General features: G+C 49.9%; 1 protein-coding gene across 2 annotated transcripts in view; it reads right to left on the minus strand.

The window, feature by feature from the left end:
* Nucleotides 2,300–23,638, minus strand: part of SYT6 (synaptotagmin 6) — a 66,813-nt gene continuing 45,474 nt past the window's right edge. The window contains exons 4-8 of one of the 2 annotated variants that reach the window (XM_018045941.1): nucleotides 15,952–16,072; nucleotides 10,963–11,134; nucleotides 9,659–9,788; nucleotides 5,795–5,863; nucleotides 2,300–3,860 (exon numbers count right to left, since the gene is read on the minus strand). In XM_018045941.1, the coding sequence (XP_017901430.1) occupies nucleotides 5,846–5,863; nucleotides 9,659–9,788; nucleotides 10,963–11,134; nucleotides 15,952–16,072 (441 nt within the window). In that variant the 3' untranslated portion in view covers nucleotides 2,300–3,860; nucleotides 5,795–5,845. Of the gene's footprint in view, nucleotides 3,861–5,794; nucleotides 5,864–9,637; nucleotides 9,789–10,962; nucleotides 11,135–15,951; nucleotides 16,073–23,638 lie in introns of both variants that reach the window. The other variant, XM_018045940.1, reaches the window with a different exon arrangement.

Below are 23,638 nucleotides of genomic sequence, written 5' to 3' on the forward strand. Positions count from 1 at the left end.
AGAAGCTTCAGCATCTGGAGGGGCTGCTTGTTGAGCCAAAGAGCTGAGGAAACAGCAGAGCCCCGTGTACCAAATGCTCTGTGAGCTACAAGTCTGACAGAACTCCAGGTGGATTCCAGCCTTCCGGGGCATGCAGGTATTCCTCGGGCAGAATAAAAAACAAACAAGTCCTTTGCTGTACCTTGATTGAAGGGAAGTGGGTTACCTATGTGAAACAGAGATTAAAAGTAAAAGCTTTGCAGTATCCTGTATGTGTGCTGACTACTAAACCTCAGGAATGTACAATGACAAGAGAAATGGGCAAGAGAGAGAGAGATTTAATTGAGTAAAAACTCCAGGCTGTGACAGGGGTGGGAAGACACAAAGCAGTAATTAACAATAATTTTTTAAATGACGATGCAATTAATTAACATCCTGAGGATAAGGGGAGAGGAGGGGAGAGGCATTCTTCAGCCTGGAAATACTGCTCAATAAAAGGAACTTTGCATTTAAAGGGCTTCCCTGATAGCTCAGTTGGTAAAGAATCTGCTTGCAATGCAGGAGACCCCAGATCGATTCCTGGGTCAGGAAGATCCCCTGGAGAAGGGATAGGCTACCCACTCCAGTGTTCTTCGGCTTCCTTTGTGGCTCAACTGGTAAAGAATTCACCTGCAACTCGGGAGACCTGGATTTGATCCCTAGGTTGGGAAGATCTCCTGGAGAAGGGAAAGGCTACCCACTCCAGTATTCTGGCCTGGAGAATTCCATGGACTGTATAGTTCATGGGGTAAAGAGTCGGACATAACTGACTTTCACTTTCACTTTTGCATTAAAAAAAAATACTGATATGCAAAAGGCCCTGGTTATCGTGACTTTGGGGCTTCCCAGGTAGCACTAGTGGTAAAGAACTGCCTGCCAACGCAGGAGATGAGGGTTCAATCCCTGGGTTGGGAAGATTCCTGGAGGAGGGCATGACAACCCATTCCAGTATTCTTGCCTGATTCACACTGATCACACTCCCTTCTCCAAGAAGGAACTGCTCTAAGGCAGCATCCTCATCTGCCTCCACAGTTGCATGTGCATTTTGAGCTCACTTCTAGAAGGACCCCCTCACATAAATTTCTGGGCTCCTGACCTAGGCAGCCCACTGCCCCCTTCATAGTTGCAGAACTTGCAGCATCTGCCTAATGATTGAAATGGCCATCTTGATGGGATCATTCTAGAGTCAAGAATGATCCCATGGACAGAGGAGCCTGGTGGGCTACAGTCCATGGGGTTGCAAAAGAGCTGGACATGACTGAAGTGACTGAGCATGCGTGCATGCATGCACGCACGTGTCGTGACTTCAGCAAAGCTCACATCACCAACCCAAGAAAGACGTTTCTCCTAGCAGAGGCAGCTGACAAATGAATCAACCTTGTATTTCATGTCATTCTGCAACTTGTAATCATTGTATTCTCATCTGTGAGGGAGAAAGATCAGAGTAGACAGTGAAATTGGCATAAATTCACACTGTGGGTTGAGTACTGGTCTCCCTCGAGGATGCTGGGGATGGAGTTTCAGAGCTGAGAGCCTCCCTGGGGTGGGATTCCCAGCCTACAGACATTTACCAAGACTGCCGGAGCAGGAGTGGTAGCAGCTGGTCAGGGTGGTGTGGAGGCTGACCATAAGCTGCTCAGGGAGCAGCTCCAAAGGCACTGGGAGGCTCACTCATGTGAGACAGTTGCTTGGACATAAAAGGAACATCTAAGAGCAGTAACTCTTCCCTGATTCACACTGATCACACTCCCTTCTTCAAGAAGCAACCACTCTAAGGCAGCATCCTCATCTGCCTTCAGGTTTGAAGGTGATGGATAGTTGCACGTGCATTTCAAGTTCACTTCTAGAAGGACCCCTTCACATTAATTTCTGAAGCCTGCTGCCCCCTTCATTGTTTCAGGACTTGTAGCATCTGCCTAATGATTGAAATGGCCATCTTGATGGGATCATTCTAGAGTCAAGAATGAACCTCATGTTGGAAGTCTTTTCATGACTTTGAGTTTTTCCTCACTGTCAAGAGAATCCAGCCGCAAGATGACTTGACTGAGAAGGCCTATCAATCACAAGACATTTGAGGAGAAAACTTGTCTTTAAATCAGTGCCACATTGGCCCCAGCCTAAAGCTCAGTACAGGGTGAATTCTGGGTTTATCTACATTTTTAAAGCTGAAAACCTCTTTTGCCACAATATCTTGTTACCTCCTGCCCAATTTGGTCATCTTGAGGATTAGAAGACACTACTCAAAGTTATATCAACACAGAAATCCGATAACTTGACTTAAAACAAGGGTAGCTTTATTGAGTTGCTGCTCCTAAAGCATGTGCCACATATAAAGAGTAAGACACAAGGTGTGTGAACAGTTTTTACATTCTTGACCTTCCATGGTTGAAAGAAGCACTTCTTCAGCAGACCTGCCTCTTGCAAGTTACACACACGGCTCTAGAAACTGGCATTTCTGAGCTCTACACAGAAGTGAAGACCCACCCGCGCATTTACCAGACTGATGGAGCAAATCAACCTAGTTCTAGGGGGTTGGTGGGAAGGCCACTAATTAACTCAACAGAAATGTACGATTACAATACAGAATAGTTCAAACATACTTTTTTCCTAAACTGAATTTTACCTACAGTAGAGATTTAAAGAAAAAAAAAAAATCCTTCACTACCACTGAAACAAACAAACAAACACTGAAATACTTAATAATTTCTAGAACTAAAGTTTAAGATGAACATTGTCCCAGAGTCAAGGCGGCTGAAATAGACTTAAGCTGACTTGGTTTCAATCAAGAAGGTACTCTTCATAGAAAGATACACTCCACCTATCACTTGGATTTCAAAACTCCCCATTCAGAAAAGAACATTTTATGTAGGTTTTTCTTTGACCTGTTTAGGCATTTTAAACAGCTGCTTGATATTTCATGGAATTAGAAAGCTATGTATAACGCAGAAATCATTCCACAACATATGTGCTTCCTCTTTTTTTTTTTTTTAACAACAAAGGTTATTTTTGAGAACAAAGATTCTGTTTTCAAACAAATGTGGTCATTAACTGTGGTGCGCCAGAAAACATATGGCATGTTTTGTTTCCGCAGAACCGTTCCTAATGAAAGCGACTCAGCTCCCATGAGGGATCAAGTCATGTTCAATTCAGGAGGAAAGTTCACAAGGACGGGGAGCCAGGAGCCCTGCACGACCAGCCAGTCGAAGGCTCACAGACAGCTCTGAGTGCTCGCGATTTCAACATGGGACCAGGAGTCTGCACCTTGGTTTATGTCACATCAGCAAAGAGCTTCTAAGAGTCATAAGTCACTTTTGTAAAGGCTCTTGGCCAGATCTGCAGCTTCCTGTGGGCCACTGAACAAAGCAGCCATTGCTCATCCTTCTCCTCTGGGGTTATGGAGCTCAGTGGAGACACAAAATTTCAGAAATTCAGACCACCCTCCCACCAAAGACGACTATTTTACATTGTATTTAACAGAACCAACACCTGGGCTCTCCCCTCTTTGTTTTTCTCTTCTTTTCTTCCTGACAGCAGATCCATAAAAAGTGAAAGAACCATGAAAACATCACCTCGAGAGACAGAAAAGACTAAGACAGCTCTGACCACACAAGTGTCTCGGCCTTGACTGACACGGGGCAGCTAAGACTCTGAAGTGAGAGGCGTGCTGCCCCCGCTGCCACTGAGGCACAACACTGTGTTTAGACTGCTGAACAAGTGCAAAAAGAACGCTGCTGAGTCTTGTTTGTGTCGCCTGGCCACCACTGTGCAGCTCATGGTGTCGGAGGTGGTTTCGGAGACGGGCACGAACTCTCGCTGTCGAAGCTGGCGGCTCGGCCTTGCCACTGCGAAGAGGGGGAAAAAGCACTTAGCCAATGCCAAGGGAATGTGCATCTCAACTTGCCAAACTCCTCTGGCCCATGCACTGAATCCACTTTTCTCCAGCTTTTTGTAAGCTTTTGTGAATTTTGCTGTTAGCCATGCAGAAACAAGGAAAACAGCTTTAGGTCAGGGGGATGAATTGGGAGATTGGGATTGACATATACACACTATTGATATTATGTATAAAACAGACAAATAATGAGAACCTATTGTATAGCTCAGGGAACTCTACTGAGTCTTCTGTGGTGACCTAAATGGGAAGGAAATCCAAAAAAGAGATTGTGTATACGTATTGCTGATTCACTCTTCTGTACTTAATACAAAAAGCTACTATACCTCAATTAAAAAAAAAAAGAAAGAAAACGGCCTGGAAGACCTGATTTTTAAAAAGACTTGTTGTAGAGATAATGAAAGCTTTCTTTAGCGTGTGGAGTGTGTGTGTGTGTGTGTGTGTGTGTTTAATGAGGTGCTATGATGGGACCATTTCTGAATGCTTCAGCCATTTCTCACACTGAAAATCAGATTTTGTTAGCAGCAGAAGAGGCCGTCTGCAGAGTGTGCCCTTACTGCCAAGAAGCCGCAATCATGAATTATTAGCAATTTGTCTGGGAGCTGTTAGTACAGCTAAAACTCTGATCTTGTTCAGCGCCGGCCTCTCCTCGTCAGCCTCCGTGCTTCCTGGGGGGCTTTACACTCGACTTGTGAAGGGAGGCAGGAGGAGATGGCGGCTCCCGCCCCTTTCGGGTACCCCCACGTTTTCCCCTCTTACTGTCCTGTCTCACAGGCTGCCGTCCCTCAGCCCAATTCTCACCCCTCTGTGAAGACGGTGATATAATGAGGCGTAATGGAGGGAAGAGAGAACTGAGAGTGGATGACCCACACTCGGTCACTGAACCCTTCTTCACACTTCAAAGCCAGGCAGAGCTGGAGCAATGCTTTCTGGGCGAGGATCTGACCCTGTGAATATTCTAGACCTGCTGCATAACTTCAAAGTGAGTCAGTGTCCACTGCATACTCCATCCTTTCTGGGAGTAGAGGAGACACAGGACAAGGCTCCAGGGAGAGAAGTTAGGCAGGTGGGTGAGATGGGTTTCTGTCTTTCTTTTCTTTCCAGCTGTACCATGTGGCATGCAAGATCTTAGTTCCCTGACTGGGGATTGAACCTGTGGCCCCTGCAGTGGGAGATCAAAGTCTTTAGCACTGGACCACCTGGGAAGTCCTGAGAGGGCCTTTCTGAACCTGAAGCTCAGCCCCTTCTGCTTCTCTCGGGCTTTCTGGGTCTCCATGAGGAGTAACAGGGCTGAGAAGTGGACTATGCCTTTGTGCAGTGTGTAGGGGTGGAATGGAGAAGGACAAGGTCCCGCCTCCAACCCCCACCTCACAACACAGCCTTTCTAGACAGAGTTGAGCCACTTGAGAATCAGACCATCCCAGCCAGCATCTCCCGTGGGAGCCCACAACACGGAGTTGAGACCCAGGCCTATTGATCACCTTCATGTTCCCAGATTGAAGGAAGTCCCCAGGCTCAGTTCTTCATGGTCCTTTGTACCCCTGGACAGGCCAATCTGCAGATCTTTACAACTAACCAAAAAAGGCTGGTCTGGAGGTATTGACGACCACCATTACGTGACCTGAGCCCGAGCTATCTTAGCATGCGGGACCCGGAGACCGGCTGGGAGATGGCCCTGGCTCTATTGTTCTTGCAGATAAGAAAACAAAGATGCAGAGGAAGCTAGCAGAGCCAGTCAGGAGCAGAGCTGGGGTCTGAAATCAGGGCTACACTCAGTGTTCCCTCCACTCCATCCTGCAGCCGCCTTCCCAGCTGGACACACCAGGAGAAGGAGACACACGATGGAATAAGAAGCCTAACCTCTTTCGGTCCACACCAGGTACTTACTCCTAACTCCAGGTGGCAGTCTCTCTGCTTGCAGCATCCACGTGAATGAAATCACAACCGAGGGTTTCCCTGGTGAAATATTTTAGATAAATAAATGCCTGGTTGTTGAGCCCACTGTGACTTCTGACTCAAGAATTCTTAACCAGAAGGTGCCAAAAGATGGTTACCAATGCTTTCATTGAATAGACCTTCATTTTAGAAGTTCTACTTTTTTCTGTTACAACCTTTAACGTCACTTTTAACGTCAGTGAAAGGTACACTGCAATTACTGGCTTCTCCCCTGGGTAAGCATGCCACTTAAACAACCTGACGGATAGGCCAGTCCACAGGAGAAAAAACGAAATGGCCACATAGAGTATTTCTTTTTCCCTTTACATAATAGCTCAAAGAGAAGTCACACAGAGCATAATTGTTTATCCAGAGCAAATGAAGAAGGCACACTGGCTCCCCTGCCAGCCTCTGATTTTTCCTATGAAGATAAACAGGGAGGAGATGGGGTTCACGGACAATGGAAAGGTGAATGATTCCTGGCAGGCTTATTGTGGCGGCTCTGAAATAGCAGAGAACTGGTCCCCAGCACACCAAGGAAGGTGATTAGTCCACGGTGGCTGTGGTCCAGTGAGATCTTTTATTGTTCTGAAATGGGTCAGGTTCCAACAGAGAGGTCCCATCCCTGGCAGGCGGTTTGGATTTGTCCCTTCATAGTAAAACGCCTTGGAGAAGATGGCTGGCCAACCTGGGCTCTGTATGTGGTGACAGCGATGACACGCAGCATTGGGCAGGAGTGCAGCGAGCGGCCACAGTCACTGCAGGGGAAAGGTTGTTCGTTGCGGCTTAATCAATTTTTATTCATGAAAAATAATCCCAGCAGGGAAAAATACCTTTTCAGTTAATTTGTTCCCTCAACCTGATTATAAAACCCCAAACAAGTAAGTAGGGTGCCCTCTGTTCTCGTTAATAAAAAAAGTAATGATCACAGAGCTTGAAACCCCTCTAAGAATGGTGCAATATAAATACAGCGCTTTCTAGATATGATGCCATTCATCTTCCTGGGGGTGGGAGAATAAGATTTTGTGGTTTTTTTTTTTTAATGTATGACACAAACAGGAGAAACAAGTTCCAGGAGCCAGGTTCTTGCTCAACGTCCAGAACAGGACCAAAAAGGAGACAGGATGTAAACTCTAAGGATGATTGAGATGATAAATATTCAAGTACAACGCATCACATGAACACAAAAAAGGCTTGCTTTGTATTATCCTGGTGGGCTTTTAGATGCATCTTTATAAAGGGACTTCAACTATGGGGGCTAAAAGCACAGGCACGCATTTTTATACATTTGTACTGAAGAAATCCTAAGTTGCCAAGATGAATGCCATTCTCAGCTTCTTCATACAGAGACATGATCAGCTGAGCAGAAAACGGAAGGCTGGGGAATTGGGGAGGGGCAGTCTCGGGAACCTGGTGTGTGAGGTCAATGAAAAATTAAACCCAAAGGATATGAATCAATTTATTCTCTTCGTTTTCCATATACTGTTGCTTTCCCTTTGCTGTCTCATCAAATATTCATTTTCAAGGGCTTGGTTCTACTTTATCTTTCTTTTGTAGTCTGGACCAGGGAGTCAGAGTTCTCAAAGAAACAGGACTTGGAATCAATTATTTGGCTTAATTAGGTTGTATTCATTATGGAAAATGATTCTGGGGCTGAGTCCCAGCCCCACTGTACTACTCTGCACCCCAGTTCCAACTCCAGCCACCACTGGCTGGTTATTCCAGTTCGTGTGGACAGACTAACCCAGTAACAGCAGTGGTTTGTTGCATCTTCAAGGTTAGAAACGTGATACAAAATGTGGGTTCACGCTTTGCCCAGTCATTTTAGGTCAGAGTTTCTTAGAAAAGCTGAGATGGGAAAAGCTCACCTCTTCATTTTACCAACCAGGAAACTGAAGACCAGGTGGGGCCGTGAGGTGCCTGAGACCTCTCAGCTCCCGTTCCTTACCCCTGCCTCTATGCCTTCCTGAGCATTTTAGTGTACCTATTCTATCATTAAATATCTCCAAGGGATTTCAAAGGGGGAGGACAGTTGCCACGCTCCCTCCCTAGACTGAATAAGCACTGCAGTCAGTGAGGTGCTGGCTTCCCACTGGAGGCTCACGTGTAGGTGGAGGCTGATTGTGGGTACCTTACCCACACTTTGTAGAGAGGGCCTTCTGGGAAAGCAGGAGGGCCCAAGAGCTGGCCTCCCTCAATAAAGCTCCAGAGCTGTGGTAAGATCCAGGCAACCAGGAGACAGAAATGTGAGGTTTCATGCTGCTGGAGCACCGAAGAATTGAGGCTTTTGAATTGTGGTGCTGGAGAAGACTCTTGAGAGTCCCTTGGAGAGCAATGAGATCAAACTAGTCAATTCTAAAGGAAATCAACCCTGAATATTCATTGGAAGGACTGATGCTGAACCTCTAATACTTTGGCCACCTGATGGAAAGAGCCGACTCATTGGAAAAGACCCTGATGCTGGGAAAGGTTGAGGGCAGGAGCAGAAGGGGTGACAGAGGATGAGATGGTTGGATGGCATCACCGATTCAATGGACATGGGTTTGGGTAGATTCCGGGAGATGGTGAGGGACAGGTAGGCCTGCAGCCCATGGGGTCGAAAAGAGTTGGGCACGACTTGACGACGGAACAACAAGTGCTGCTGGAAGCAGGCTTGACCACCCTGAGCAGGAAAGGGAGCTGGTAGCGTCTCCGGGTTTTCTGCCCACACCTTTTCTGGGTCACAGAACATGCGGAAGGAGTTACTCTGTTTTTAAGGAGACTCTGCTTTTAAGCGGAGGGGCCATGCGGTTTATTTTTTTATTAGTAGATTTTCCAGTTTTTATACAACTCTTGAGACTTCCTGGCTTGAAACCTATCGCTATTTTTTAAAATGAGTGAATGATCACCTAGCTTTCTAGGCTATGGACTCGAGCCTGGAAGACTCAAAATGAGGTTTAAAACTCTCCTCAAAGTTTTAAACTCCTGCCCAGAGGCTTTGGCCACCCCAACCCATGTCCCAGCCCATTTAAGAAAAAAAAAGGCCAAGGGATCATCGAGGTGATAAATGGCAGGATCTTAAACTGGTGGAGTTTGGTGGAGGTGGGGCAGATTGTAGGTGTCACTGGAAGGAATGTTTTCTTTGCAGTCGAGAAAGAAATAACTAGCTCAGGATTATGCAGCAAGTGGAAAAGGGCCAGGCCTGGAGCCCGTTTGGGGACTTTCAGGCAGTGCTATGTCCATTACGTCTCTGTTAGGACCTGGCTGGAAAGTGGGTCCTTGAAGCCTCACTCTCTTCTCCGGCAGTGGGGAGAACCCACATTCATGAGAGCGGAATCCTCTCTCTGGCCAGCTCCATCCACACAGTGAAAACCGCTGCAGGACAGCCTGGCTAGAGCCTCAGGGAACTTACTGCTTGGATGGGGTTGGGATTTTCTGCCAGGTTCTGATCTCACTCTCTTGGGGCTCTCTCCGAAAGGGCTGACTTGGCTCAGGGGCTCTGTGAAAGCATTCCTGGCCTGGCATGGTGAGCAGCTGGCCAGGCTTCCTCCAAGTTTTTATTTTCCATTTAGAACTCAGGGTCACTTTCAATATACTCCACACCAAAGCTTCTTGTCAAGCAGGTTCCCACCGTCTTCCTTCACTTCCTTCTTGCCTGTTATACCCTGGGTGAAAAGCATGTGCCCCCCCACACCCAGCTGCCTCCACCCCCACCAAGGACCCACAAAGGCGAGGTCTCGCAGCAGCCGACTGCCATTCTCCAGCCCGCGCTGCCATGCAGCAAACATGCCAAGGGCCAAGCGCGACCTCACCCACCTCTTTGAAGGATTTCTTTACCTCCACCAAGGAGTGCCAGTGTGCGATGGGCTTCCGTGGGTATGCCAGCATCTCGTTCCAGTGGTCCCTTCCCAGGCCTTCGGCGTTGATCCCCACACGACAGACTCCAATGATCTCGTTGTGACCCACTCTAAGGGAGAAATAGAGGGCCTGGCATCGGTGACCAGACATGCTCTCAGAAAGGGAGGTCCCGCAGTCTGGGCCTCAACCCCGCTGGTCTAATTCAGAGTGCTGAGCTCTTTAAACAGATGCTTGGCAGGGCCTCAGGGTGCCAGCTGTGGTGAGACATTCCCCGGCCTCCTTGGATGGACTTTGGACACAGACAGATGAGCAAAAAGTTCTAACCTTGTTTGGAATCTCAGGAATGGTGGGCAGATGGCTTGACTTTGGGGAGTGGGAGTTTAAGGCTCTTCCTTTATTAGACTCAGCGAGTGCTTGAGACATCAGTGCTACTTGGAAATAAATCAACCTGCTCTGAGTACCATTTCTCCACACCCAGCGGCTATGATATGATTTATTCACTCAGCAAGAGCATCAGTCATCACTCACTTTTGTTCACCAAGCACCTACTATGCCTTGAGAGCTTGTGCTAAGGATCCTGGATTTAGGTTTACTGCATTTTTTTTTTTTTCCTCCTTCAAGCAAAAGTGACAACTGGAGAGAAGGAGGCACAGTGGCTGGAATAGTTGGAGAATCTGTTTGAGCCAGCCTTGACAGGAGAGCAGGATTTGAAAAGTGGAAGAGAAAAAACTCATACCAGGTGAGTGAAGTCAAGTTGGATGGATACCCTGGGTCCCGATCTGGAAGCTCTTGAGAGTTCAGGGGAAGAGCTTAGACAACAAGAGCCACTGATGGTTCTTGAGACGGGCAGGCCCAGGAACAAAGTGATCTTTTAGGAAGGTGTGGCTGGGTTGAGGCAGGGAGTGATGACGGCAGGGGTCAGTTCGGAGGCTGCATAGACACCCCCAAGCGGGAGTGGAAGCAGCATGGGAATGGAGAGGAGAGGGAGGGGTTCTCAAGAACAGATGCCAGAAGGAGGAACAGGAAGAGTCAGGAGTGAATGCAGGGAAACTGATGGGTGGGGAAGCCCCTGATGGCAATGAGCCTGCTGGGAAGTGAAGCTTGAGCTTCTCTGCAAATCCATGATCTTCCTCAAACTCCTGTACCTCCCTGGGTGGAGCCAGATTTGAGGCCATTGAGTGCCTGAGCCACATGAACCACAAGGTCCAAGGTCAAAGAGCCCTGTGCTGTACTGGGGTGGGAGTGAGGGGCAGGGAATCATGGCCCCCTAGGACCTTACCTACCGATCATAATCCATAACGGAGATGAGCAGGCTGACTTGGTCCATGTTCTCCGGGGGAATGTCAAAGATGATGGCCTCGTTGTAGACAGGGTTGAGGGTGTTCTTCTTTATGGTGGTTTTCTTTTTCTTCAGCCTCCGCCCGTCACAGAGCAGAGACACTTTGACATATGGATCTGTGCCCATGGGGGCCGCAGGAAGGGAAGGGAGCATGTTAAGCAGATGTCCTCAAGCACCACATGTGGCAGAGGGCTGGGAGCCCCAGACCTACTGTTGTTCTCAGATGGTATCAGTGGGATGTTAAAATAATTAAACCACCTTGTATTTATGTCGCACACCTGTCTCTGCAGACACTCTTGTGCTTCGTAAACAAAGAGTCTTTAGCGACCTCAGGCTTTCTAGGAGAGTGCTTAATGGACTTTTGCTAATGAGGAAGCTGGCCCCAAATCAGACAGGAAACCTGCCCATGGGTACACAGTTCACGACCCTAAATCTCAGCTCCATGGTGGCTGGCTGGCTCCAAAGGGTGCTGAAGCTGAACAAAGGCACTCTCCTCCTTTCACCTACTTGCAGGCTTTTCTCTAAGGGGTTCTTGTCAGAATTAGTAACCAGAGGATAAAGTGGGTAAAAATAGAATTGATGACACCCAAGGAGTAGCCACAAGACAGAATAAATGAACAGCGACAGTCACAATGCTTGTGGGGTCCTCCCAGCCTGACAACAGGATTAAGGGTCTCATTGCTCCTTCCGGCTCATTTCTACCCGGCGTCCGGGAGGGGAGGAGTGACCCTGCTCTTGGCCTCCCTGGAAACTGTTTCCTGCCCACTCTTGGCAGTGGAGGAGGAGGGGGCCATGGCCGGGGGACTGAGTGCCTCAGCCTTCTGGGACTCGGGGTGGCCGGCTGCCATTTCCTTTCTCAGTGTGATCTTGAAATCTCTCCAGCCCTCAAAGAGATGTCTTTTTACTGACCTGCCGTGCACCTCCCATCCTTGTCTCTTCTTTAGTTTTCTGAATGGGTATTTCACGGTCAGCTTCCTACCCTGAAATTTTCTACTCATCCAAGTGAAGTGACACCTATTGTATCTCACAGTGCAGGTGTCTCGGTCACCATCATAATTGTTATTTATGCCTCACAGCTCAAGACACAGGAGGGCAACTCACAGGTAATAACAGCTTTTGAGACACTGATGTGCTGAGACAACTTCTTGCCCAGAAGCCAGGGCTCATGCGACTCTGCCAGGAGGTGCAGGCCCAGAAGCCTGCTCCCTGGCTCCTCATTCACAGGCATGTGACTCTAACTCCTGGGCACCCAAGAACCCACGGGGACCTTATGCTCCCTGGGGAATTGTTCAGGTGGTGGAAGAGGTGCACAGCTTTGGGGGAGCTACAGAGCACCCTGACACCTGATCAGAAACTCAAGCCTTAAAGGCAGTTCCACAGTCGCCCAGGTGTGCCGCTGACTAACCAACACGATGACAGCAGCTATGCCTTAGCCACGGGGGTGCTTGGGTTTATGGGGGACCTGGGGAGACCATCAGGTGTTTAGCCACCCTGCTGTGTCTGACAACCCATTGGCAAGGTTTCTCTCAGGAGGATGTTCAGTAAAAAGGAAGGAGGAGTTCCTAGAACTACCGTGAAACAGCTTTCTCCTGTCCTCAGGCTCTGTTCTCTATCGATATGCCCTGGACAGTGTTCAGGTCCAAGCAGACAAGTGGGAAAGTTACTTCCAAGACCTGTTGTTGACATGGCAACCTCTGCACTCCTCAAGTGTGAACGTTGCCTTGGAGAGTGTCTTCAGGCTTGAGGCTGCCAAGGACCGCTCATCCCCTCCCATGCCTATGTCTATACACGCCCACAGCAGAGCAAATGCCCATGTGGCCAGACTTAGAAATGTTTGACAAAGCTACCTGTCCCTGGTGCTGCCAAGTCACTTCAGTTGTGTCCTACTCTTGCAACCCCTATGGACTATAGTCTGCCAGGCTCCTCTGTCCATGGGATTCTCCAGGCAAGAATACTGGAGCAGGTTGCCATTTCCTTCTCCAGGGGATCTTCCTGACCCAGAGATAGAATCCTGTCCCCTGGGCCACTAGGCAAATGCCTGATGACTAACTGGGAGATGCTCAGCTTCCTTCCCCACCTCTATTCACTCCTATGAGGCATATCTAATTTATAAAATTCCATGGGTATTTCCCTTGATGGAGAAGGCAATGGCACCCCACTCCAGTACTCTTGCCTGGAGAATCCCGTGGACGGAGGAGCCTGGTGGGCTGCAGTCCATGGGGTTGTGAAGAGTGGTACACGACTGAGCGACTTTATTTTCACTTTCATGCGTTGGAGAAGGGAACACATAATCTCACTGTCGTCCAAGAGGCTAAACAGAGACAAGACTATCCCCTGCGTGATTTGCACTGGGGCAGAAGCTTGAGCTTCCAGCAGAATGCTGGCTCCAAATGACCTTGAGGTCCTTTCCTCTCCAGTAACCTAAGATACAACTGAGGGAGGGGCACAAAGACCAGCAGTGTGTTTCAGCCTCCTTGTCATGAGAGCCATCATAATTCGGCATTTATTATATGCCAGGCGTTGTGCTGAGAGATTTATGTATATCATGTCATTTAAAATGTCAATCCTATAAAATATTTATGATTATCCCCCTTTTATAGATAGAGAATTTGAGATTTGAGAGATTAAGGAACTTGCCTAAGATTTCAATTTAGGTCTGACTCCAAAGTTTACATTTGTAACCACTAGATTCAAAGTAGTGCAGACTAGGTGTGGCAGAGACGGGTGGGTGTACTCACTCACCATCCTTTTTGGGGATACTGATCCTTATGATTATTTTGTACTGTTCTTTATGGTCACGGTTCCAGTGGATAGGCTTAGGGAATTGATCATGACTAGTTTAGATCAAGGAGAACAGAAAAAACCTTGGTTTTGGAGGGCAATGTCATATAAGTCAAGAACAGGCAATTAATGAGCTCCGTGCACCCCTGAGTTTAGTCCAACAGCAAAGCAATCTAGGTTGAAGGCAAACTCAGACTTATCCTCCAAAACAGGAGATCGAGTTTGAGAGTCCCCTGGCATGACTGTCCCAGGTGCATCACCCTTTGACAAAGTTACCCATTCATTCATCATTCAATACATATTTAATGCTTATGATGTTCCATGAACTGTCCCAGACACTTGCTTACATCAGTGAATAGGATGGAAATTCCTAGCGAAAAGAGGACCCCTGAATCTTCTGAATCAAGCTGAGATGTAATACCAGATTCCAAATGAAAACAAACAAAATACCCAGGTCCAAACCCAGGTAGAAAAGAGAGGCAATCGTGAGAGAGAGGTTGGAACTTGGCATGAGAAAAATCTCTCACCCCTAACCCTCTGATGTGCAACAACCCACATGATTATCTTGGTGGCTTCGCTGTAAGCACTCTCTCTAGCACATCAATTTAATTACACCAGAGAAGACAGAGTGGGGACTTGGGCAGCAAAATCCTATTTCCTTCAGCAGTTTTGAGAGGCCTCAGTGAATTTCTGTCCCTGCACACATTTATTTTGTTATTAAAGTGAAATCTATACTGGTTGCATTTTTGGAGGAAGCCAGCTTGCTGATGCCTAAGAGCCTTGTACATGTTGGAAGAGGTTCTTTAAGCTCCCTACCATGTTCTGATGTGTGGTGGTAGCTTCTGTGGAAGGAAAAGCATCAGGGCAGGTGCTTTCCGGGGCAGCTTTCAGCCTGGAAGGCGTGAGTGATGCACAGAGATGTGGGGGCGGCAGTAGTGGGGAGCTCTGGGAGCAGAGGCATTCAAAGCCGCCTCAAATGCACCTGACTTCAGCGTTTCTTGACCACCCTTCCCTGAAACCTCATTTTCCAAAGCCTAATATCTCCTCTTCTTCCAGCTGCACCAGGTTGGGTCTGGGCCCAGATGTGTTCATCTGGATCACCACCTCTTTGCAGCAACTGTGATTATACTAAGGAAATAAAGAATGAAAGGGAAAATCTTCCACATACTCCCAGCCAAGTTCAGAGGCACCTCTGGAGTAGATTTATGTTTGTAATCAGTATCTGGAGAAGAGCCTCTCAGGAGGGAGTTTTAGGGAAACAAACCAAGCATTTGCATCTGAGTGCAGCCCAGACTATTCTACATGCCTGCTCCTTGGAATGCTCCACACGCTTCCACTTCTTGGGCTAATTCGAGTCAACTCGGGGCAGAAGGTTCCTGAGACTCTGCTGTTCTATTACAACCCCAAACCCTGCACAATGACAACAACTTGCAGAATCATGGGAAAGGATCAAACCTCTGACACTGTGTCCAGCCTGCAGGCTCTGAGGCTGCCTCCAAACAAGTATCTCCTCAGTTTCTAGAACAGCACTTGTCTCTCCTGTGGTACCTAGCGGCTCTCCTGGTGCTGAGACAGAGAGGCCCAGAGCCCTGCAGGAAAACCTCAAATACAAACGCACTTTGCTTTTCAGTGACTCTGTTCCTCTGACTCACTACAGGACTGCTGCAGGGCTTCGTGGATCAACAAACACTTAAGACATTCAAACTTGACATAACCCTTGGAAGTCCTGAGGCCTCACACCAACTAGAAAGATTTTTCCTTCTTAGTTTTTCCTCCCATTTATTTGCTTCTTATCCTCTCCATCCTCCAAGAGAAATAATGATTGTAATAGCTAACATCTCCTGACTGCTCCGTCGCAGACTTGGACACGACTGAGCAACTGAACAACAACTGACTGCTTATTAGGTGTCTGGCTCATTTCTAAGCATTTACATGAATTAACTTGTTTATTCTTAAAGCAACCTGTGTAAGGTTTTGTTTTTTTTTCTGTTCAGATCAGGAAACCAAAACATTACACAGCAAGGAAATGGCAGAACCGGTATTCAAAGCCAGGCCATTTGCCTGCAGGTCTGTGCTCCAATTGAAGAATACCAGCAATTCCTCTCGGGACCGTGGGGAGGCCACGTGGCAAGCAGCTGGGTAGGAGAGGTACCTGAGTAGCCTGTGATGTCCATTGCCTTGAGGTTCCGGCATTTGATCACGGTGAGGGTGAGCCTGCCTGCTGTGGGCAGGTAGCAGAGGGAGAACATGATCTCGCCCAAATCCACACTTTCCTGCAAAGAAGCAGACAGGAGGGCAGGTGAGGGCCACTCCGGGGCCCAGGAGAAGCTCTCTGAGGCAGAGTGCTCTAAGGCCAGATGGTCTGGCTTCTGTCCTGGGAGTAACTGGGTATAAAAGGCAGTGATAATGACGCTGGCTCTTCAGCAGACCCTGTCCTCTTCAACTTTCCTCCTCAGCTCTGATCAGACTCTGGTCCTGGTCCTCTCCCTCCTGCTTTGGCCTCACCTGCCCTACCTGTGCCCTTTGGCTGCAGCCCCTCCAGGCCTCCAAGCCCTTGGGGGCCCAACCCTATTTTCCAGTTTACCTTTCTTGGTCACGTGAGCCCTTGACTCCCCACCCTGGGGCCTGTGGTCTTGATAGTATTCTCTACAAGACCCACTCTGGCCAGCAGGGGTCCCCTCTCCCAGCATATCTGATTCTAGCTCTCAGCTCAGTCGATCTTCACGAGGCCCTCTGCCTTGGAAGCGTGTGTGCTAAGCCGCTTCAGTTGTGTCCGGCTCTTTGTGACCCCATGGACTATAGCCCTCCAGGCTCCTCTGTCCGTGGGATTCTCCAGGCAAGAATACTGGAGTGGGCTGCCATGCCCTCCTGCAGGGGATCATCCCGACCCAGGGACTGAACCCTCCTCTCTTGAGTCTCCTGCACTAGCAGGCAGGTTCTTTACGGCTAGGGCCACCTGGGAAGCTCTGGCAGTTTCCTTGCCTCTCCTGAAACACACCTAGCACTTCAACTTCCAGGCTTGCGCGTGAAAGCACTAGGAATCAGGACCTGCTCAGGACATGGTACCGACCACTTGCCATTCCATGTTTGTGCCAGGTCTTGGATCCACTTTGTCCATATGTGTGGTCATGCTTCAGCTATGAACCCAGCCTGGAGCATACACCCTGCTGCCTCTTCTGACCCCAGAAGTATCATGACCAGGGATCCCAGGAAGTTTCTGAGCAACAGGGAATAGGAAAACTTCAAAGACGGTAAGCATGTCCGACTGCTGAATTAAACAGCACTCTGCTGGACTGCCTCCTCTTCCTGTTCCCCAGCTGACAGAGGAGGGTGCTATCACTGCAAAATCTCAGGCTCTGAGGCTGACGTGGGGCTCCAGGATGTAGAGATGTTTCCTTCCTTAAAGCCCCCAGATCCAGGGTGGAAGAGGAAGAGGTCATGCTTTGGGATGGCTCTGATTTCAGGCTGGCTGGGGAGGCCTTCTGGAGGAGGTGACTTCAGAGAAACAGAGCAGGCAAAGATCGCACCAAGGTTTTTGTCTCTTCACAAAGAACCACCTTCTACTGGGGACTCTGGGAGACTCCTGACACTTGGCCCCTCCTGTGGAATAATTCCTCCACCCTTTCCAGAGTACGTGGTCCCAATGCTCTCCTCTAGGTGGCACTATACCCACCCTTTCTCTAGCCCTAGATTTGCCCTTTTTCAACTTGCTCCCAAATCAAATCCCAGGAATAGCAGGTGAATCCACCCAGCTCCCTGGACAAGAGGCAGGTGGGGGTATTGTGGGCGGGGTGAGGGGTGGAAGGGTGGTGTCTGGCTGGGGCAGAGCTGGACACAGTGTAGAGAGAGCTCCCCCCTCCCCAGCCACCCGCCTCCCCCCCCCCCGCAACACCCTAGTACATGGAGCCCAGACCAAAACCCACGAACTGTGCCCTGTGAAGCTCTTCTGTGATGGGCATTTCCACCTTTGAGGCTCACAGTGACTGTGCAAGGCAGAGGGTATTGCCATTATTCCCTCCATCTCACAGACAAGAACTCAGTGGTTAAACTCAGGTGTAATGTCCTGACCAGGCTTGTGCAGCTGGTGGGAGGCACAGCTGGACTCTGACCCTCAGGATAGCAGCCCGCCTAGGGAACATCTCGAGGTAACCCTGGCTCCTCTAGACCTTAGACCACAGCTTCACCTGCTCTTTCCATTTGGATTTGCTGAGATCCTGTTAGAGGCTCCATGTTTTGTGGAGAGTGTGCTGTCCCCCTCGACACGCATGCAGCCTAGAGGGGTGTAACCAGTTAAAGGAAGGTGCCAAGAGGATTTCCTTGGTGGTCCAGTGGCTAAGACTCTGTGCTCCCAATGCAGGGAACCTGGGTTTGATCCCTGGCTGGGAAACTAGATCCCACATGCTGCCACTAAAGATCCCAAATGGCAGAACTAAGACCTGGTGCAGAGGAAGGAAAGGAGGGAGGGAGAGAGAAAAGGAGGAGGGAGAGAAGGGAGGGAGAGGGAAAAGGAGCCAGGATCTCCATCTCGCTCAGGCGCATCTCCTGTCTCCCTCCAGAGTCCCCTAGTCCAGGGAGAGAGAAATAGGAAGTGGCCCATGGCAAGGGGCACAGGGGAGCGTGACTCTCCCCTCAGGCAGCAGGGGTCAGGTCAGCAGTGCACCTGGCTGAACGTTCCATCTCTAGAGGAGGCACCGAGCTACAAGGAGGCCCCCAACTCCCCTGACTTCCTTATAACCCTCCAAGGTGCAATCCTGTCCAGTGTTCAAGAAACCCGTTCAGCCTCAACAATAGCAAGAAGAACCAAGGTTATTGCATGCGTACCATGTGCCAAGTCCTTTGCTAACTTGCCTCCGTGAGTCTCACCGCAGCGCTGAGGGATGGGTGATCTTAGTACCCCCACCATAAGCAGGAGGAAATGACTGGTGAAGTTAAGTGACTTGCTGAGGTCAAATGAGTGCTCTGGGGCCAGACTTTTATAGGCCAGGGCTGCTGCCCGAATGTTCTTGGTAGCGCCCCCTGCATGGCTTCCAGAATCAAGACCCATCCTCCTAGCTTGCATCCCGGACTCTTCACTATTAGTCCTGCCCTACCACCTCACCTGATTATTTTTCTGTATCCCTCCTCGCCAACCCTCTGCTCCAACTGGCCAGAGTATCTTTGGTCCCTTTGGCCAACATGTTTCCTCCTCTTGTCTTTGGATGACAATCCCACGAATCTTGGAGGGCCCAGGGCCACGCCCTTCACAGGGACCCTCACCCAGGGTCCAGCCCATACTGAGCATGTGTCCCCACGTCCCTGCTGCACTTTCTGCCCCTGAGGTGCTCAGAGGGGTGCACGAGTCCCTGCTTTGCTACAGCCAAGCCCTCCTATAGCGTCCAGGGACTAGAGGCCGCTTTGGGGCAGGGCCTTCGCTTTACACCTATCGTGCCTCAGAGATGCTTGATAGCCCAAGAGGAGCCACACAGACGGCTACACTTGAGGCAGAAGAACCCTCGAAAGGAATGGTTCTCCATATCAATGCTACCGTCAGGTTAGGGCCCTGGTGAGCAGTCTAGAAGTTCCCAGGGTCCCTGCGAGCGTGTGCTCAGTCGCTCAGTCGTGTGTGGCTCTTTCCTGCGAGAGGAGTGAGCAGGAGGCTGCTGTCACCTTTGCCCACTCAGCCACCTGGCAGATGCAGAGTGAAGCCTTCAAAGGCAGCCTTTTCGCAGGAGTCTAAGCTGGTTTGTGTGTGAGCTTGGGAGACTTGCCTGGGGCTGTGGGAGAGCCCTCAGGGTGAGCGGAATCCCCTGGGGCTCTGTAGGCCGCCCTCAGAGATGGCTCCCTCCAGGGACAGCACAGAGTCAGCGGGCCCCTCCTTCCTCGGTAGAGCCGCCAGCTGGGGGCACACGAGGCGCTGAGTCCGCAGCCAGATTTGGAACTCCCCACCCCCCTTCTGGTTCCTGCATCCAACAGTGAGCTCCACCCTCCATCACTGGGCCCCAACAGGCAAAGCAAGTGGGTCAAGAGTCCACTACGACTTGGGGGCAGAGAGGAAACTGGGGCCAAGTGGCCCAAAGTTCGATCTTGGACCTTCTGCTCTGGGTGATTGGGCCTGATGGCAAAACAGCTACTCTTGGCTCAGTGGGTCAAAGCGAATATTAATCCCCCTGCACATGTAGACAGCAGTGTGCGATCAGTCGCTTCAGTCACATCCAACTCTTGTGACACCGTGGGCTGTTGCCTGCCAGGCTCCTCTGTCCATGGGGATTCTCCAGGCATGAATGTTGGAGTGGATTGCCATGCCCTCCTCCAGGGGAGCTCCTCTACCCAGGGATCAAACATCTCATGTCTGTTGCATTGACAGGGGGGTTCTTTACCACTAGAGCCCGTGGGAAGCCCTTGTAGACAGCAGAGGACCAGGTTACTTGATAAAGGCAGATAAATAGTTTACTTTTGAGTACATAGACGGGGCTAAGCAGACAGAAAGTCAGCATCTCCTGGAGGCACCTTCCTTTCTGGAAAGCCAGGCCCAGCTTGGCCCCATGGGCAGCCTTGCCGAGTCCTCTCAGCACCACCTGCTTTCTCAGGAGGTTTCAGCCCCAGATCCTGCACACTTGCCAGCCTTTTATCCTCACTGAGGATGTTTGTGGCTTTGGCTTTAATATAACCAGGGGTGACCAGAACAGCCAGCACATTATTGCTTCCATCTTCACCTTCTGTCAAGAGAGGCCACCATAGGGCCCCGGACTGGCAGTGAGCTCCCTGGGGCAGAAGAGGTCACTACTGCCCAGAAAGCAGCAGACTCCAACTTAGCCCTCTGGACTGCTGACCCAAGGGGCTGATAGGGTGGGTCTGAGCCCAGCAGCGGCTGGTGAAAATCTTGGCTATTGCTTGGAGGAGGGCAGGCCTGCAGCCAGGATATTGGCGCTTGGAGAATCCTGTCTTTAATTGCATGAAGCCTGTCTACCTACGTCGTTGCCCATTCTAGTAGCAATCTCCCCTGGCTGCTGCGCCCAGATGTCTGGGCAGTTAAGATTTGTAAAGGCCCATCCACTGCACCGCACTGCCCTTGCTGGTTCCCCAGGAGTCCATCTGCAACAGTTTATTAAAGCACTTTTCTCTCCTTGATGCACTCACCCAGCCCTAGGTGTAGAAAAAAAAATTTCCTACCCATGGACTGCCCAGGAAAGAGAGGGACTTTATTTAGTCCCTCCACCATTAAGTACTCAGGCTTGTCATTTCACGTCTCTGGGCTTTGGTCTATAAAATGAGAGCATTACCCCAGATGCTGTAGCCTTAAGGTCCCTGCCAGCCATAAAAACCAAGCATTCAAACTGGAAAAATTCACCATCAGCCATCACCAATTAAGATGGTCCAAGGATGCCTAAGGGCTTCACTGGTGGCTCAGAGGGTAAAGAATCTGCCTGCAGTCAGGAGACTGGGGTTGGATCCCTGGGTAGGGAAGATGCCTGGAGAAGGAAATGGCAATCCACTCCAGTATTCTTTCCTGGAGAATTCCATGGATAGAGGAGACTGGTGGGCCACAGTCCATGAGGTTGCAGAGAGTCAGACACGACTGAGCGATTAGCACTTTCACTTTCACACTTTCAAGGATGCTTAACTGGTATCGGTCTGTTTACCCACCTCAAGGTATCCAGGAACTTTGTTTTGAATTTCATATGCTCTCATTCCTTCTGTTCCCACTGCCCCCCACCTGTTTTGTTCTTCTCCAGGGCTGGGCTTCTTCCTCTTAAATAGGCAACGAGTGGCGTCAATGCCTCTGCGTCCGTCTGGGGAATCCAGGCTGAGTGAAGCAAGAACGATGCTTCCCCACCTCTTAGAGAACACTTCTAGTCTCTTAATCATTAAGTGGCTTGTCTGAATCACTCAGCATCAGCAGAGAAGTATCCGCTACACTTTCAGAAAAGTCACAAGAGAGTAAAACGATCTTTGAAGCACTGGGCAGGAAGTGCTGTTAGCCTGGGGCTGGGGGGCTGGAAGAGAGATAGGGTGGAAGCCAACTTGGCTTCAACGGGTAAAGAAAGAGCCAGTGAGCAATCCCTCTGTGTAGGCCTGGGGCTTGGAATTGGGGGTAGAGATGAGTCAGATGTGGAGGCTGGATGCCGGGACTGATGTCTACCCCCACGGCCCCCCGGACCTCTTCAGAGCCCACGCCACGACCATAGCTTCTATTTGATTGTGGGGATTTTATGATGAATGCAGTGTTCTCATTAGATGGGGGGGCTCTGAGGGAGCAGGGATATAGACTGGTTTTACTCATCAGTCCCCCATGTCTAGCCCAGGGCCCGATTCACAGTAAGAGCTCAGGAAATAGTGGCTGATGAAGGAATGGTTGAGCCTGTGGACTTGAGGTCGGGCAACTCTGGGCCCAGGGTCCAGCTCCGTTTATGAGGAGTGTGACTTAACTTTAATCCTTTTCTAGTCTTGGTTTTCTAATCTGTGAAATGGGGCTAATAACAGTATCTACCTCCTAAGGTTGTTAAATAAAGATTAAATGAGGTAATTTGTGCCAAGTGCTTAGCACAGTGCCTGGCACACAGTAAGCACTCAGAAAGCATTAGCGGCTATTATAATTTGTTATGACTATCACAACTACTATTATCGAGAGCTCACAGTCTTGGGATAAGGTAGGAGAGAGAAAGGCACATAGGTAAGCAGCAGTGTCTGGCTTGATTAGTGCTGTAAGAGAGCTATGGACAAGATGCGGGCCCTAGAGGAGGAAAGAAGCTCTGCCAGGAATCTTAGGGTAGGCTTCCCAGAGAGGGTGATACTAGGTAGGATGTAGCAAGGTGAATGAAAAGAGCTTACAGGAGAAGAAATAAGCAAGCAGTGCCCAGGCAGGTGTCACTGGGTGCATAAAGACTCAGAGCAGAGGCCTGGAGGTCCAGCGAGGCTCGAGGGCAATGTGGACCACAGGGCAGGCTGAGAGCAGCCCAGACCAGGCTGGCGTGTCTGCCTCAGGGCCCACACCTCACAGTTTGCCCTCGACTCAGCGGGTGACCGAGACCTCTCTACACCTGCTCTTCCATCCCTATGTCCCTCTCATCCACAGCATCACCTTTCACCTAGACACCCACACCAGAGAACGTCTTCGCCTGCGTCATTCATTCGCTGCTGCCTACAAAATGTTTCCAAATACAGGGAGACAGTAGTAATGAGACAGAGTCCCAGCCTTCCGGGAGCTTGTGCTCTGGAGGAGGGAGACAAACTCACGTAAGCAAGAGAGTACTGCAGGGTGCTGAGTGAACGTGGGCAGGGGCAGAGGGAAAAGAGTGCCGGGCAGGGTGGAGGCTGTTTAGACAGAGCGGTCAGGAGGCCAGTCAGACCTGAGAGAGGGGGGAGGTGGACTGCCATGAGGGGACAGCAAGTGATGCCCGCGGCCTGCGGGGAGGGGCGAGGTGGTTGCTGTGCTGGGGAGCAGTGGGAAGGGAGGCAGGGCCAGGTCTCTGAGGTCCTGAGGGTTGTTTGGATTTTCTCCTCTGTGGAAAGCAGGATTTCAGCAGAATTGCAAGAAACAATGGGTGGCCAGGGAAGAGTGGATCCCCGGGTCGGGAAGATCCCTTGGAGGAAGAACTGACAACCCACTCTAGTCCTCTTGCCTGGGAAATCTCATGGACAGTGGAGCCTGGTGGGCTATAGTCCATAGGGTCACAAAGAGTCAGACATGACTGAAGCGACTTAGCACACACGCACGGGGAAGAGAAGTCGATAGGATCCCAGCTTCCTAGCCCTCCTGCGGTCTCCATACCCACTCATTTCCCAGCCAGGCTGTCCTGCCCCGTAAGAGTCTGCAGACTCTGAGGCCTGCTCCTCCCCTCCCCTCCGCACTACCTTAGCTC

Source organism: Capra hircus, chromosome 3, assembly GCF_001704415.2.
Source record: "Capra hircus breed San Clemente chromosome 3, ASM170441v1, whole genome shotgun sequence".
Classification (NCBI taxonomy): Eukaryota; Metazoa; Chordata; class Mammalia; order Artiodactyla; family Bovidae; genus Capra; species Capra hircus.